Consider the following 14,124-nt stretch of genomic DNA (forward strand, 5'->3'; position numbering starts at 1 on the left):
ATGCCTTCAATCTGTTGACATGAAGCACCCTGTGGGGGCTTCTGGGAGTCCCAAGGTCCACCAAGTAGGTGACTTCTCCCTTTTTCTCAACAATAGTGTGGGGTCCAGACCATTTGTCTTGGAGTGCTGCTGGGGCCACTGGCTCCAACACCCACACTTTCTGTCCTGGCTGGTAAACAGTCAGTACAGCCTTTTGGTCATGCCAAGCTTTTTGGAGTTCTTGGCTTGCCTCAAGGTTTTTAGAAGCCTTCTTCATATACTCTGCCATCCTGGAGCGGAGACCAAGTACATAATCCACTATGTCTAGTTTGGGTTGTCTGAGAGGTCTCTCCCATCCCTCCTTCACCAAACACAGGGGTCCTCTTACAGGATGCCCAAACAAAAGCTCAAAAGGGCTGTAGCCAACCCCCTTTTGTGGGACCTCTCTGTAAGCAAACAGAAGGCAGGGTAAAAGGATGTCCCATCTTCGCCTAAGCTTGTCTGGTAATCCTTTTATCATTCCCTTTAGGGTCTTGTTGAATCTCTCAACAAGCCCATTGCACTGTGGGTGATAGGGTGTGGTGAACTTATAGTTAACACCACACTCCTTCCACATTGCAGTCAAGTATCCTGACATAAAGTTGGCACCTCTGTCAGAAATGACCTCCTTTGGAAAGCCCACTCTGGAGAATACTCCCAGCAGGGCCCTTGCCACAACAGGAGCTGTTGTGGTCCTCAGGGGAATTGCTTCTGGGTACCTGGTGGCATGGTCCACTATCACCAGTATGAATCTGTGCCCAGATGCTGTTTGTGGGTCCATTGGTCCTACAATATCTATGCCCACTCTTTCAAAGGGGACCCCCACCACAGGTAGTGGTATGAGGGGGGCCTTGGTGGTGCCACCTGATTTGCCACTGGCTTGGCAGGTGACACAGGAGCGACAAAACTCCTTAGTATCTTCTGACATATGGGGCCAGTGAAAGTGAGGGACAAGCCTGTCCCAAGTCTTGTTCTGGCCTAAATGTCCTGCAAGGGGAATATCATGGGCCAAGGTTAGAAGGAAGCCTCTGAACTTCAGTGGTATGACCAACCTCCTGGATGCACCAGGCTTGGGGTCTCTAGCCTCTGAGTACAGTAGCCCTTCATCCCAATACACTCTATGGGTACCTTGAGCATTCCCTGCAGCCTCAGCAGCAGCCAGCTGTCTGAGGGGTTCAAGAGAGGGGCAGTCTAATTGAGCCTGCCTCAGATCTGCCCTGGAAGGTCCCCCTGTCCCAAGAAACTCAACCTGATCAGGTTCAAGTTCTTCTAGGACAGTTCCTTCAGGGCTCTCAGAACCATCCTCCTGGGAGGGCTGATCCACCACCTGAGGCAGGGGGGAAGGCATAGCCTTAACCCTACTGCTCTTTCTCTTGGATTGTGACTGGTCCATAGTTTCAGGATCCAGCACTTGTTCAGTGTTGCACTTTTTGGCCTGTGACCTGGTCACAGCAAGGACATGTGCATCTATCCCCAGCATTTCTGCATGGGTCCTATACTCCACTTCAGACCAAACTGAAGTTTCAAGATCATTGCCCAGTAAACACTCTACAGGAAGGTCTGAACTAACAACAACTTTCTTGAGGCCAGTTACCCCTCCCCAGGAGAAGTTAACAATAGCCACACTATGGGAGGTAGTGGCATTGCTAGCGTTGGTCACTAGGTAATTCTCACCTAGTATGATCTGTCCAGGGTCCACAAAAGCAGGTGTCACCATTGTGACACTAGCCCCAGTGTCCCTGTAGGCCTGAGCCATTCTTTGGTTGATAAAAGGTGTCTGTCTGTACTTGCCCAGGTTACTGGGGCCTACAGTAGAGGACAAAGCTAAGTCCCCATCACAGATCAGGACAGCCTGAGTAGGCACTCTGACTAGGCCAGAATCCTCCTCAGTTCCCAGGGTTAACCCTACTACACCCTTTTGCTGGGAACCACCACTTACAGCTGAACTAGGGGGTACAGTTGCCTTAGGGGCAATGGTGGCTGGGGGCTTATCCTTTTTGGTGCACTCACTAAACCAATGTGAGGTAGACTTACAATAGTTGCACCATGGTTTCTTTTGGCCTTCTTTCTTCTTATCCTTTTTGGAACCACCCTCCCCCTGAGCCTTTTGGGGGCCTGGTGAAGACTTCTGGTCTTTTTGTTTCTGCTCATTACCCTTCTGGTCTGCCTTTTTCTGATCACCGCCCTGGTTCTGGTTTTTCTGCTTAACTCTAGTCCTGACCCATCTATCTGCCTTCTTTCCCAATTCTTGGGGAGAAGTCAGATCAGAATCAATCAGGTGTTGATGCAATAGCTGGTTTTGACAGTTGTTAAGTATTTGTTCTCTCATGATCAAATTATACAATCCTGTATAGTCCTTAACCTTACTTCCCAATAGCCAGCCTTCCAGAGCCTTAGTGGCACAATCTACAAAGTCAGTCCAGTCCTGAGTCTGTGTCTTCTGGGTATCCCTGAACAACAACCTGTATTGTTCAGTGGTTAGGCCAAACCCATCAATCAGAGCACTCTTCAGGACAGTGTAATTATCTGCATCCTCATCACTAACTGTGAGGAGCTTGTCTCTTCCTTTCTCAGAGAAGGAGAGCCACAAGATAGCTGCCCACTGACTTTGGGGTACCTGCTGTACTTTGCAAGCTCTCTCCAAAGCAGTTATCCATTTGTGGATGTCATCCCCACACTTGTAGGGAGGGACAATCTTGCTCAGGTTTCTATTATCATAGTGCCTGTCTCTATCTCTAGGAATGTTGCTGCCACCAGTGGGTTCTAACCCACTTAACTTTTGTTCTCTAGCCAGAGCAAGCTTCTCTTTGGCAAGGGCAAGTTCTTCCCTCTGAATCCTCAGATTAGCCTCCCTCATTCTGGCTGCATGCTCCTTTCTCTCAGGTGAAGTCATTCCCCTGTGAGAGGAAGCATTAGAGGTGTTAGAGACATGGGAGTGGACGGATTCCCTTGAAGGGGATCTGTCCCTCCTGCTTCTCTGTGAATGTCTACTTGTGGGTCTGTATGGGGGGACCCCATGCAAACTCCCATGTAAACTTAAGTTAGCCTGGCTAAGTCTCCTTACTTGGCTCTGGCTGTCTACCTCCCCATCTGAAGGCCCATCTGACTCCTCTGTGGTGGGTAGACCCTCCTCTGCGCCTAGGGCACCTTCCTGTGATGCCCTCTGAGCATCATACTCCTCTAGGAGTTGTCTTAACTGAAGGAGGGTAGGGTTTGCACCCTGTTTTATTCCTCTGGAGGTACACAATTGTCTCATCTCCTGGAATGTTAAGGTATCATACCTAGAGGGGGTCTTCTGCAGACCTGCCCCTCCTGAGAGAGCATCTACTTGATCTCCTCCCAGAGGCATGATCTAGTGAGGGTGTGGTGTGTGCACCTACCTACACTAGTTGTATCTACTAAACCTTTCTAGTAGTTGTAGTCAGGGTGTGTTATTCCCTTCAACCTACAACTACAAAGTCCAGTAGGACTTAAGTATAATAATCTATGTTATATGTACCTAGACAATATCTGTGTGATCTTTCAATTTAGTATCTCAAGATTACAATGGTATTACAACAGCAAGCTCAGATCCCAACCGCTGCTCACCAATGTGAGAAGTTGGCCTGATGTATGATGTCACTAGTTATAGTGTACACCTTATATCAGTCCAAATACCCTTATGGTGATTGGTTGTAAAGTCAACCTTATAGACCAGCTATCCTAGTGGTAGCATGGACAAGAGCAGTCTTAGGCTAAACTCTGAATGGCATGTGAAGCCAGCTGTGATACCATATATAATCCCTTGAATACCAAATGAAAGGACACCACAACAGATATATATATATAAAATAAAGTGTATTTATTCTAAGCAAACCCTCAGCACTCTTTATGAGTTTAGAGGTAAGTACAACACAGTCTTATTAATGCATACAGTAAGTCACACAGGTAAGTAATACAGTTAGGCCCTAGGGGCCACGCAAACCATATACTAAATAAGTGGTATAAGAACCACTGTCACGGAAATAGAATAGGCCTAGGCCTAGGGAATCGCTGGGGCTACACTACACTAGCGTTAGTTAGGGAGTGGGAGGCCCACGGGATTCGTGTGCAGAGTGGAAACACTCACGCGTAATGCGTAAAAGTCAATAGCAATGTTACAGTTTAGAAATAGATAGATTTAGGACACTTCCGGAGTAGCTAGGAAGTTGAGACTTGAAAACTAGACACTAGGATAGTCACTATCCTGATGAGCACCGGAGTACCCAAGTTACCTAGCCCACAGGCTGCGGGTGCATAGGGGTGAAGATGCGTCGTTTTCGTCGTCGACTCCTATGGATGCCTGAAGAAAGATGCTGACAGGCAGTCAGGGGAGAGTGTCCGGTGGATCCCAAGCCTGGGATCAAGAAGAGAAGAAACCTGCAAGCAGAGGGGACAGAGTCACGGTCACTAGCCAGTGACCACGTGGAACCAGGAAGGAACCAGGTGATGTCGTGAAGAGTTGCAGGGGAAGGTGAAGCTTGTCGCTGGAGCCAGGAGGACCAGGAAGCGTCGAGGACGACCAGGACCAGGAGGCGAGCTGTCCCACGAAGGCTCTGGCTGTCGGCGGCGTCGAAGTTGGACTAGGACTCACCAAGCCTTGGCAAGCGGAACCCACGAAGAACAAGGGACTTGCTTCTGGTGCAGACCAGGAAGGTCTGGGGTGCTTCTTCTTTGCAGAGAAGCGGGAGCCAGTCTGGAGGAGCCAAACCAGCGCAGAAGATTTTAGGGAGCGTCGTCACAAAGGCCACTAGCCAGCGGGCAAGCAACCGGACAGACGCGGCAAGCAGGAAAATGCTGAAGGGCCCCACGCAGGACTCGTGGAGTGTGGGGGGCTGGTCTTCGGTGCAGATGGTGCTTGGGGTTGGGGCTTCTCAATCCCCGGTGCACAACTTCGAGGGTACCTCAGAAGCTGCGCTGTAAGTTACTAGCCACTTTTCCCAGGTAGCCGGTCCCACGTCGCTCGTCGCCTCCACGGATCTCAGCTCTGCTGCAGATGTGGATGAGGGTCGGAGAAGTCTGGAAATCAAGGCTCTGGTCGGGCTCTGCAGTCGGTTCCTCGTCGAACGTTTCACAAAGCAAAGGGTAGTCACTTGATGGTGCCTGTTTGCACAGGGTAGCCACTCCTTGGCTACAAGGGAGATTCTTCAGTCTTCTTCTTTCGTCGAATGTCGAAGGTCCAGAGTTTCTGTTCAGTTTTGCAGGTTCAGGATAATCTAAAGTCTTGAGGCCCAACTCCCACTCTTATACTAATCTGGGGGGCTGGGATACCTGCTAGGTCACGCCTTATGGGTGGGACCTGGGAGGGGGTGGTTACACCCACTTCCCTTTGTCCAGTTTCGCGCCAGAGCTGGGGCTGGAGTGCCCCAGCGCCGGTTTGAACTGGACTATGCAAGGAACACCTTGTGTGCCCCAGGCATGTCTCATTCCTTTCAGCCCACCCTGCCCCAATACACTAAAGGCTGTCTGGGGAGGTGCTAGCACCTCCCCAAGCAGGAAACCTATTGTCCAGGCCTCCCTGGCTGGGATCCCTCCCAGCAGCAGGAGGTCAGACTTGTGTCGTGGCAGCAGCATCCATTTTGTGATGCTGAGGCTTTGGTCAGAGGCTAACAGTTGAAGTATGATTTTAACATGTCTTTCCCTCTAGAAGGGGGGAATAATATTCTCATGTCCAGAGATGGCATGGGGGTATTATTCCCGAGTGTTAGACACCTTACACGACATGCTTTGATAAAGCCAAACCATAGTTACCATAACCGTCTAAGATTATAAGGCACTTTAAGAGTATATGGTAGGCTATATCATAGAACAGCTATAAGGACATGGTTCCGAAAGCTGCAGACAGGCTCAGCTCATGCTAGAGCACCATCTCACATGTTACCAAGCACTCTGCCTCCAGGATTGTCAAGGCCTGCCATAGGAGTGACTGATAGGTACACATGTGTCTATATGTAAGTTAGGTATAGGAATACTACACCTAAGCAAGGGGTGATTACACGACCTTGCCCCAGCTGAGTGATCAGCCAGTTGTGTCAAAATGGAAGGCCAGGCCAGGGGTGGCACAATACATGCTGCAGCCCCTGGTAGGCCTAGGGTACACCTATGCCCTGGGTACCTAGGGTACACTGTACAGGGGCCAATAAGGTGATCCTATCCAAATGGGTTATGCACCTAAAGTACATAGTAGTAATTTAGAGAGAGAACAGCAGGGCTGTGGGTCTGATTAGCAGGCCCACAGCCACATCTAAGTCGTAAACCAGTAAAGCAAAAGCAAAAAGTGGGGGTGAACATAGAAAGCAGACCCTACTCTCCTACATATGCACTGCACAGAGTGGAGCTGGGATGGCCACCTTCCTCAGAGAGAGGGACAGTACACTCCGACTTGGGAGAGGATTCAGACTGCTGTTGCACTTACAGCTAACTTCTTTTGAACGGACGCCCCACAAACAGTGACAACATTACTTTTCTTGTGGGCTTAACACCGATTGATTTTGGTGCCAAAACATATATAAGGATACTTTATATTTTTTATAAATTGATGTGGATCTCTATCTTGAGTTGTGTTGTCATTTATTAATCATTGTGTGTATTTGCACATGTATTTCACTCCTCTGTGTAAGCCTAAGGCTGCTCGAGCACAGTACCCCCTAAAAGAGCACTTTGGGATTGCTTAGCAAGCCCTGTGTATTAATTAGGGAATTCCTTGACTCTTTACACAGTATATCAGATTATTGATATATCACATAAAGAGCCAGCTTCCTACAACAGCCCTTGCAGAGAGGCCAATGACAAGACTCCTTCCGCTTTGGGAACTTCTGCCCAACCAGAGGATACCAACGACTGTGCCTAGGGTGGCGGCTCTTCCACTAACTCACACAGTGAGTCTAACTCTCTTTTCTCAAAAAAACTTGGAGGGACGTTTGGCGCAAATCATAGACAGATGGAGGGATCTTACGTCGGATGTCTGGGTTCTCCAAACAGTCAAGGGTTTTCACATCGAATTCTATGAATCCCCTTTCCAACCGACTCCTCCATGCCCTCTCCATTTTTCAGAGCAGGAGGCAGCCATTCTTCCGATCGCTCCTCACCCTTCAGGTTTTCTACGCAACCTCTTCCTGGTAAAGAAGAGGGATGGGGCCAACACCCGGTGATCAATCTCCAGGAATTCAACGAATGGTTTTCCGTCACTTCAAAATGTAGGGCATCCATCTCCTTCGTGACCTCCTACGACTGTCTGGTAAAATTGGACCTCAAGGATGCTTACCCGACTGTTCCAATCTTCCTGCCACATCAATGGTTCCTACAATTCCAGTAGCCGGGCCAGAACTTCGAATTCAGCTGCCTTCCATTCGGCCTTTCTTCAGCTTCCTGGTGCTTCACCAAGGTCCTCAAGCCTGTGGTGGACCGCCTATGGGCATCGGGGATTTGCATACAGTGTATCTGAACAATGTGCCCCTTATGGACCAATGCCCGCATGCACTATCCACACATCTGGGGAGATCAGTGGAGCTCCTCTAATCCCTAGAGTTCATAATCAATGCCAAAAAGTTTGCCCTGGTTCCCTCTCTGTTTCTCACCATCCTAGGCTTCATGATCAACTTGGCAGAAACCATGTAGAATTTACCAAGATGGCCAAAATTCATCACGAAGTGCACAGAACTCTTTCCAGGACGACAAACTCCCTCCAGCAAATCACCAGAGTGTTCGACCTTCTTTCATCTTCCATCCAGGCCATATTCCTGGACCCTCTTCATTTACTTTTCCTCCAACGATTGAAGGTCTCACTCTTATGCCGTGGCATCATTGGCCTCCTCTGTAAGGGGGACATGCTGAGAGTAAGAGACAAACTATGTCGGTGGCTCACACACATGAAGGTCTGGAACGGGCGTGGTATTTTCAACTCACAACTGGATCTGGTGATCGAACCAAACGCCAGCAGCAACGGTTGGTTGCGCGCGCTGCTGGGAGTTTACCACAGGCGGCGGATAATTTAAAAACAAACAATCCCTCCATATCAGTTGCTTGGAGTGGATGTCAGGCTTGTCTGAAGTAAAATGTTGGACCAAAGAAGTGTTGCGTTCCTCAAAAAATGGACAATGTAGTGGTGATTCATTAAATCATTCATCTGGGGGGTACTCCTTCCAATGCCCTTTTAGATCTAGCCAAGGATTTTTGGAATACTGCCGAAGGCAGCAGATCGCGGTCATCGCAGAACAACTCCCAGGGTCAGCCAACCAAGTTGAGGATTGACAATCACACCATCTATGGGACACAAATCTATGGAAGCTGCTTCCGTCCCTGTTCCTAGCTCTCACAGAGCAGGGGAGTCCATTCAAGATAGACCTCTTTGCATCCCTACTTGACCACCTACTTCCACAGTATTTCAGTTGCAGACCAGTCCCCAGTGAGGTGGCAACCAATGCGTTCCTCCAGGACTGGTAAGTGGAGAAAGGCTAAGCCTTCCCACCCATTGCCATGATACGAGACTCACGGCGCAAGCAGGCAGACAGTTGGGAGATTTGGTGGTGGTGACCCCGATGTGGAAGTCGCAAGTTTGGTTTCCAGTTCTGATGGAACTTTCTTGTTATTTTCCAAACCGTCTACCCAAAGATCAGTCTCTCCTCAGTGATCGATATGGGAATCCCCATCATCTGGTGACGATTGGCACCCTCCAACCTATGGCATAGAGGATTACAGGTCTCATTGGCGAGTACCGGAGATTTCAAGAAGTGCTGCGAACCTCCTAATCGGGCCCAGGCGGATGGTACTGTCAAACACTACCGATTGGCTTGGTCTCAATGGTTGGGCTGGTGCCAGCAAGGGGATCTGGCTCCAGTGGGGGCAGATGTTGTCCACACCACATCCTAAACTTTCTGGCTTCTCTAGTCTCGAAATGGATGGTTCGGATAGGTCATACCATTTGGTAAACAATTTCGGAAGGACATGCTGTGGTGGCAGGCATCCCTGTATGGGAACATTCATGGTACGGAAGTTGCTCTGAAGCATCCGTTTGTTCACTTCCTCCAGAGCCTAGGTACTCAGTGCTTTGGGACGACAATGGGGTTGTGAAATTTTTCACCTCCTTGTCTAGCAATAGGTACATCTCACAGAAACAACTGTCAGCAAAGTTGCCCATTCTTTTGTGCCTCATCTCATGTTGGAGGGTCTCCGATTTTCTAGCCCAAGATATCACGAGACAGACTTTTAACCTAGATGGGGTTACCTTTCATGTTTCCAGAAGAACAAAGTGTAACTCATGTCCGATTTCTTATCTGACTTTTCCAGATTCACCAAGACTATGTGTGGTGCACCTTATCATGGAGTATGAAGCTCTGAGAGAAGATCTTCGCCCTCACAGAGAGCGACAACTACTCATTGCCCTTGAGAAACCATGAAGGGCAGTCTCTTCTCCCACCATTGCACGATGGGTCTGATGGAACGTGGAGAAGCAGGCATCGACACGAAGATATTCGGTGCGCATTCTACCAGACGGCCTATGGTTTTAAGAGGCTTCGCTCTAGGAGACTGTTTGGGGGGCATTTTGAACGTGTCAGACTGGTCTTCGGATTCAACCTTTAAAATGGTTTTACTTCAAGCCAGTTTCCTCAACTGCAATTCTGGTGGAAGATGAGCGTTAAAATAGTCAAATCCTCATCTCCGGGTCCTAACATAGAATGGAAAATTTCCTAGCTATCGTAAACGAAAGCTTCAATTCTATTAAAGACTCGGAGGTGAGGATTAGCCTACCCAATGTTACATCATTGCCCACCCCAATATAGTGGTGGATCTGTTTAAGAGATACAAGTCAACTGGAGGCATACGCAATTTTCTGAATTGTCTGTTATTTCATCTTCTAGTTGAGAGTACGAAACCCTTTTGTTGGCACTGCTTTGACATTTGTTTTTTGCCTTGGTGTATCCCGATGGATTCAATTCTTAGCCTGTTTTTTCATTGCAGGATCAGAGGCTTCCAAACCGCAGTAAGATCTTCCAAATCTGGCTTTTGTCGCAGGAAGAAAGAGGGAAAGGAAGAGGGAACTAACATGGATACAGGCACATTCTAGATCCTAGTTGGATGAACTTTTCACCATCATGTTCCCCAGGTTTTATGGGAAATGAAGTTTTGTTATAATGTTTGGATCTAACATGGCTGCTATCTAAATAAACAAAGAAAGATAAAGCCTAATCCTCGCTTCTTCGTCACTAATAGAACTGAAACTTTCCTTTATGATACCCAAGACATTTTTAATTCTTGACTAAACTTTGGTTAGCAGTGAAATTTCTTGTACATGTACGCTAAATACTGCTTCTGCCACATAAGTATTTTGCTTAACTTGCAATATGTGGCAGAGTATTCATACAATTGTAATCTAAAGTATTAGAAAACAGAAAGTTGCCATGTTTGTCAAATGGGTTCTCTTCAGATAAAATTTGATATGTTGCCTGATGTAACATTGCACCCAGAAAAAAAAAATGTGTCCGAAATGCATGAGTAAAAGCTGGTTCTTGGACATATTGCAGTCCTCTCTTGATCTACAATTTTCATATAGTACTCTACACTAGCACAGTCATTAAACTTTTGAAATATGATTTTAACGCTGATGCAATGTGCTATGTTACTAACAATTACATAAGCCTGGTTAAGGCCTTCAATCAACTAAATGACCAACAATCAATCAAAAGCAGAGCCTTCCCTTGAATTGTGCACCTCTTAATCTAGATTCAACAGAATTAGCAAATTCATGACTTGGCCTATTGCTACTGTTTTTAGAAAGCAACTGCGTCACAATCCTGCCATTCCCCATTTGATTTTAATGTTCTTGCAATCAGCAAAATAAGATTGGTGATCCACTCTAGAACCTACATGAGCCTCACTAAGTCCCCATCCGCCCGTAGGCAAGGTCGTCGAGGCTAAATATATAAATGGCAGGCTCTCACAGTAACCCTATTAATCATCATATCTTTTTATGCAGAAATGACATATATGCAGGGAAACTACAAATCTTAATTTCATAAAGAGCAGCACCTCTTTAATACTTCTCTAAGCCCCTACGTGGACATGATGAATACATTCTTGCAGTTAATTTTCTTTTAAAATGCCATGTGACCCTTTTAACAGTCCTTTCTCTTATGCTTGTTAAGAAAATTCAGAAAAAAGATTTGAACCAATAACACATTTTAGACACTCGAAAGAGACGTGTGTTAGTTTAAAAATCGTAAAATGGGAGGTTATGGTGTGCTGCCTATAGTAGATTAATTTATACAGCTTTCAAATGAAAGTTCAACAGTTCAATGTGCTTCCCTCCAAACAGTCTGTAATGATGCACACCAGAACATTGCTCAGACGGAAATGTAGATCAAAAGTAAGTGGTATTTGTGGTAAAGTTTATCTTTTACTATGATCAACTCACTCGCTCTAAGATTTTGGAGTGATGCAGTTGGTTTTTCAACTCAGTAGTAAATTGGGCCAGCTGTTCCCATTCCAATGCATGTATTCTGACCCCTCAAAGTTATGTTAATTGGCTAATACCCGATTGGCTTATTTAGCTTACTTATAAGTCGAGCATCTTCAGCATACTGTACCCCCAGCATCAGGACCACTTCTTTACTTGACTGTGGTAAAACAGAAAAGTTGACTGAGGACCATGAGAATGCTGGCCTCAACAGGCATCTGTCTCCCTGGATCCAAGTGGTCCCTGTGACTGGCTCCCAACCCGTTCTGACCCATCCACGAGAAGATTGGTAGCCGTTCTGGCCCATTGGCTCAGAACCTGCTAAGCAGGTTACAACAATTGATTGTACTTAAGACTTTACTCGCCTTTGAAAAATCATAGCTCGGTTTTCCTTCAATAGACTTTTGTAATTTTGGTGTCTTTTTAAACATAACAATAGACTTCTCTACAGTAGTCTAACTTGCCTCTGACAAATCTTCCATTGTCCTGGTGTCTCAAAATCCATTCATTACTGCTTAGAAAGAGAGTGCAAAGAAGTTTATGTGCAGGTCAAAAGATATCCATCGGATGAACTCTAGTGTAAACTCATTTGGTCGAAGTGTGGTGGGCCTACAGACAAATCATTTTACATTGTTAAACCAGAGGTTGACGCAGTAGAGTAGAAAATAAAACTTCAGATTGTCCACCAAGGAACAGTTTTGCCTTTAACATCGAAATCCAGAAATACCTATTTTGGGCCTCTGATTGGCTTTAAAGAGAAAAAATGTAATATCTTCAACTATATAGTTTGTAGACGTTTTCTATAAATGTGGAGATAAAATGCTACAGAAAGCAGATTTTCTGACAACTGAAAAGTGGGAATACTCTCAAAAGCAAAGGCAAACTCAAACTGAAAATACAGCTTTACAGACATGCACATGCAATACCTGCAACTCTTTAGTTTCCTCCATTTTTCTTCTTTCTGCCTGTTCTAGTTTTTCCTTCCAGGCTCTATTAGTAAAATAAAATAAAACAATACAGATCATGTTCTGAAAGTTTGGCACAATGATTCTGCTTTTTACTGTTTCGAGACATGTTACAATTAGTAAAAAATTAGAAACATGGTTGATTACCGTTGCATATCGGACATTTCCAACATCTGCTGATTCAGTTTCACCCTTAGTGACGCAATTTCTTGTTTGCAATGCCTGTATTCATCAGGGTTAATATTTGGAGTACTCAACTGAGCCGATTTTAGTTTCTCTATTTCAGCTTTGAGTTCTAAGGAGAAAAAAACAAATGCATGAGCACCAAAGAGCAACGCAATTCTGGTCCTGATTATTTTGGTATCTAGAGTGATCATCAATAGTGGACATTCAACGCAAGAGTACATAAAACCTTCAGGTGTGGAATAAAGTGCTGAATACTTCGCAAATAGGCTAGGTAGGGAACCCTTTCTATGTTTCGATGTCCGTGAGAGCCTCATCCTGCAGTCTATGTTTTTCTTTTTATGCTGGGTTTTGTAGTCATGTTTATCCCTTTTTTTTTTTTAAACTAAAAGTTGCAAAATACGAAGAAAAACCTGAACTGTATGACATATTCACTCATGGGCATGGTTACTTCAGAGATCTGGTCCATTAATTCAGCACATTCGACTGGTCATAACGCAAAGCACTGATAATATAGACAACAATGAACTGTGAGTTATCAGTAACGTGATTTTCTCTCTGAAGTTTCAACCTGCTGAGGGAGAAGGAATAGGATTGCACCCCATACATAAATGGGTGGGTGTATACTTTTCAATGTCAAACCACATCCATAGGCAGCCTGGTCGTCCTCCCTGATAAGTCACAATAAAAAAATAAAAACTACCAAGACACGGTTTTAGTGCATTCTCAAGAGAGGTCTGTGGTGGTTGCCACCAAAAGACATGTTTCCAAAAAGAAAAAAATTTAAAAAAGTAAAAGTAAGCTCATATGTTACATCTGTGCCTGTATGATTGTGATGGAGTGATAAAATAACATCACATCAACGTGAAAATTCTAACATGTTGCACTAAAAAATTGCACACCCTTTCCATGACTGTCGAAATGTCAGAATTAAATTGTCACCAGACATTACCATCAAATTTTCCCTTAAGCAGCATAACGTGCCCCCAGTAAGATCGGCAAATTTTCTCACCTTAGGATACCCTGTTCACATAAAAATCCCAAACGATCCATCAGGTTTTTTTGGGGGGGGAATTCCAATACAGATGTAGGTCTTCTCTGCGCTTTTCTCCCCTTTGCTTGCGTGTCTAATTGTGGCTCAAAAGAGGACGGCAGAGATGCCAACAGTAAAAACTCATTTTGGGGTCTAATTGAAAGAGGCAGTCGACTGACCAATTAGTGCTACGTATGTGTACGACAGTGTCTCTTTTTGTATGGTCAAACCCCCCCCCAACGTTTGGACTGATGCTGCTAGTTTTTCAACTCTGACGTGTACTGGGCCTGTTCACCAGCCTCCTGTGCATGTGTTCTGACCCCTCAAATTGTATGTGCAATTGGCGAATACCTCATAGGCATATTTAACTTGCCTATAAGTCTCTTGTATATGGTACAAAGTGTACCCGGGGATAGAAAGTTAAATGTCACTAATGGACTGCAGCACTTCTGCTT

General features: G+C 45.7%; 1 protein-coding gene across 2 annotated transcripts in view; it reads right to left on the reverse strand.

The window, feature by feature from the left end:
• The window catches only part of KIF14 (kinesin family member 14), a 624,724-nt gene that overhangs the window by 442,652 nt on the left and 167,948 nt on the right, over positions 1 to 14,124 (reverse strand). For both annotated transcript variants that reach the window (XM_085601461.1, XM_085601462.1), the window contains 2 exons: positions 12,601 to 12,748; positions 12,415 to 12,478 (listed from right to left, as the gene is read on the reverse strand). In XM_085601461.1, coding sequence (XP_085457587.1) covers positions 12,415 to 12,478; positions 12,601 to 12,748 — 212 coding nt within the window. The remainder of the gene's footprint in view (positions 1 to 12,414; positions 12,479 to 12,600; positions 12,749 to 14,124) is intronic.

This window comes from Triturus cristatus, chromosome 4_2 (assembly GCF_964204655.1).
Source record: "Triturus cristatus chromosome 4_2, aTriCri1.1, whole genome shotgun sequence".
Classification (NCBI taxonomy): Eukaryota; Metazoa; Chordata; class Amphibia; order Caudata; family Salamandridae; genus Triturus; species Triturus cristatus.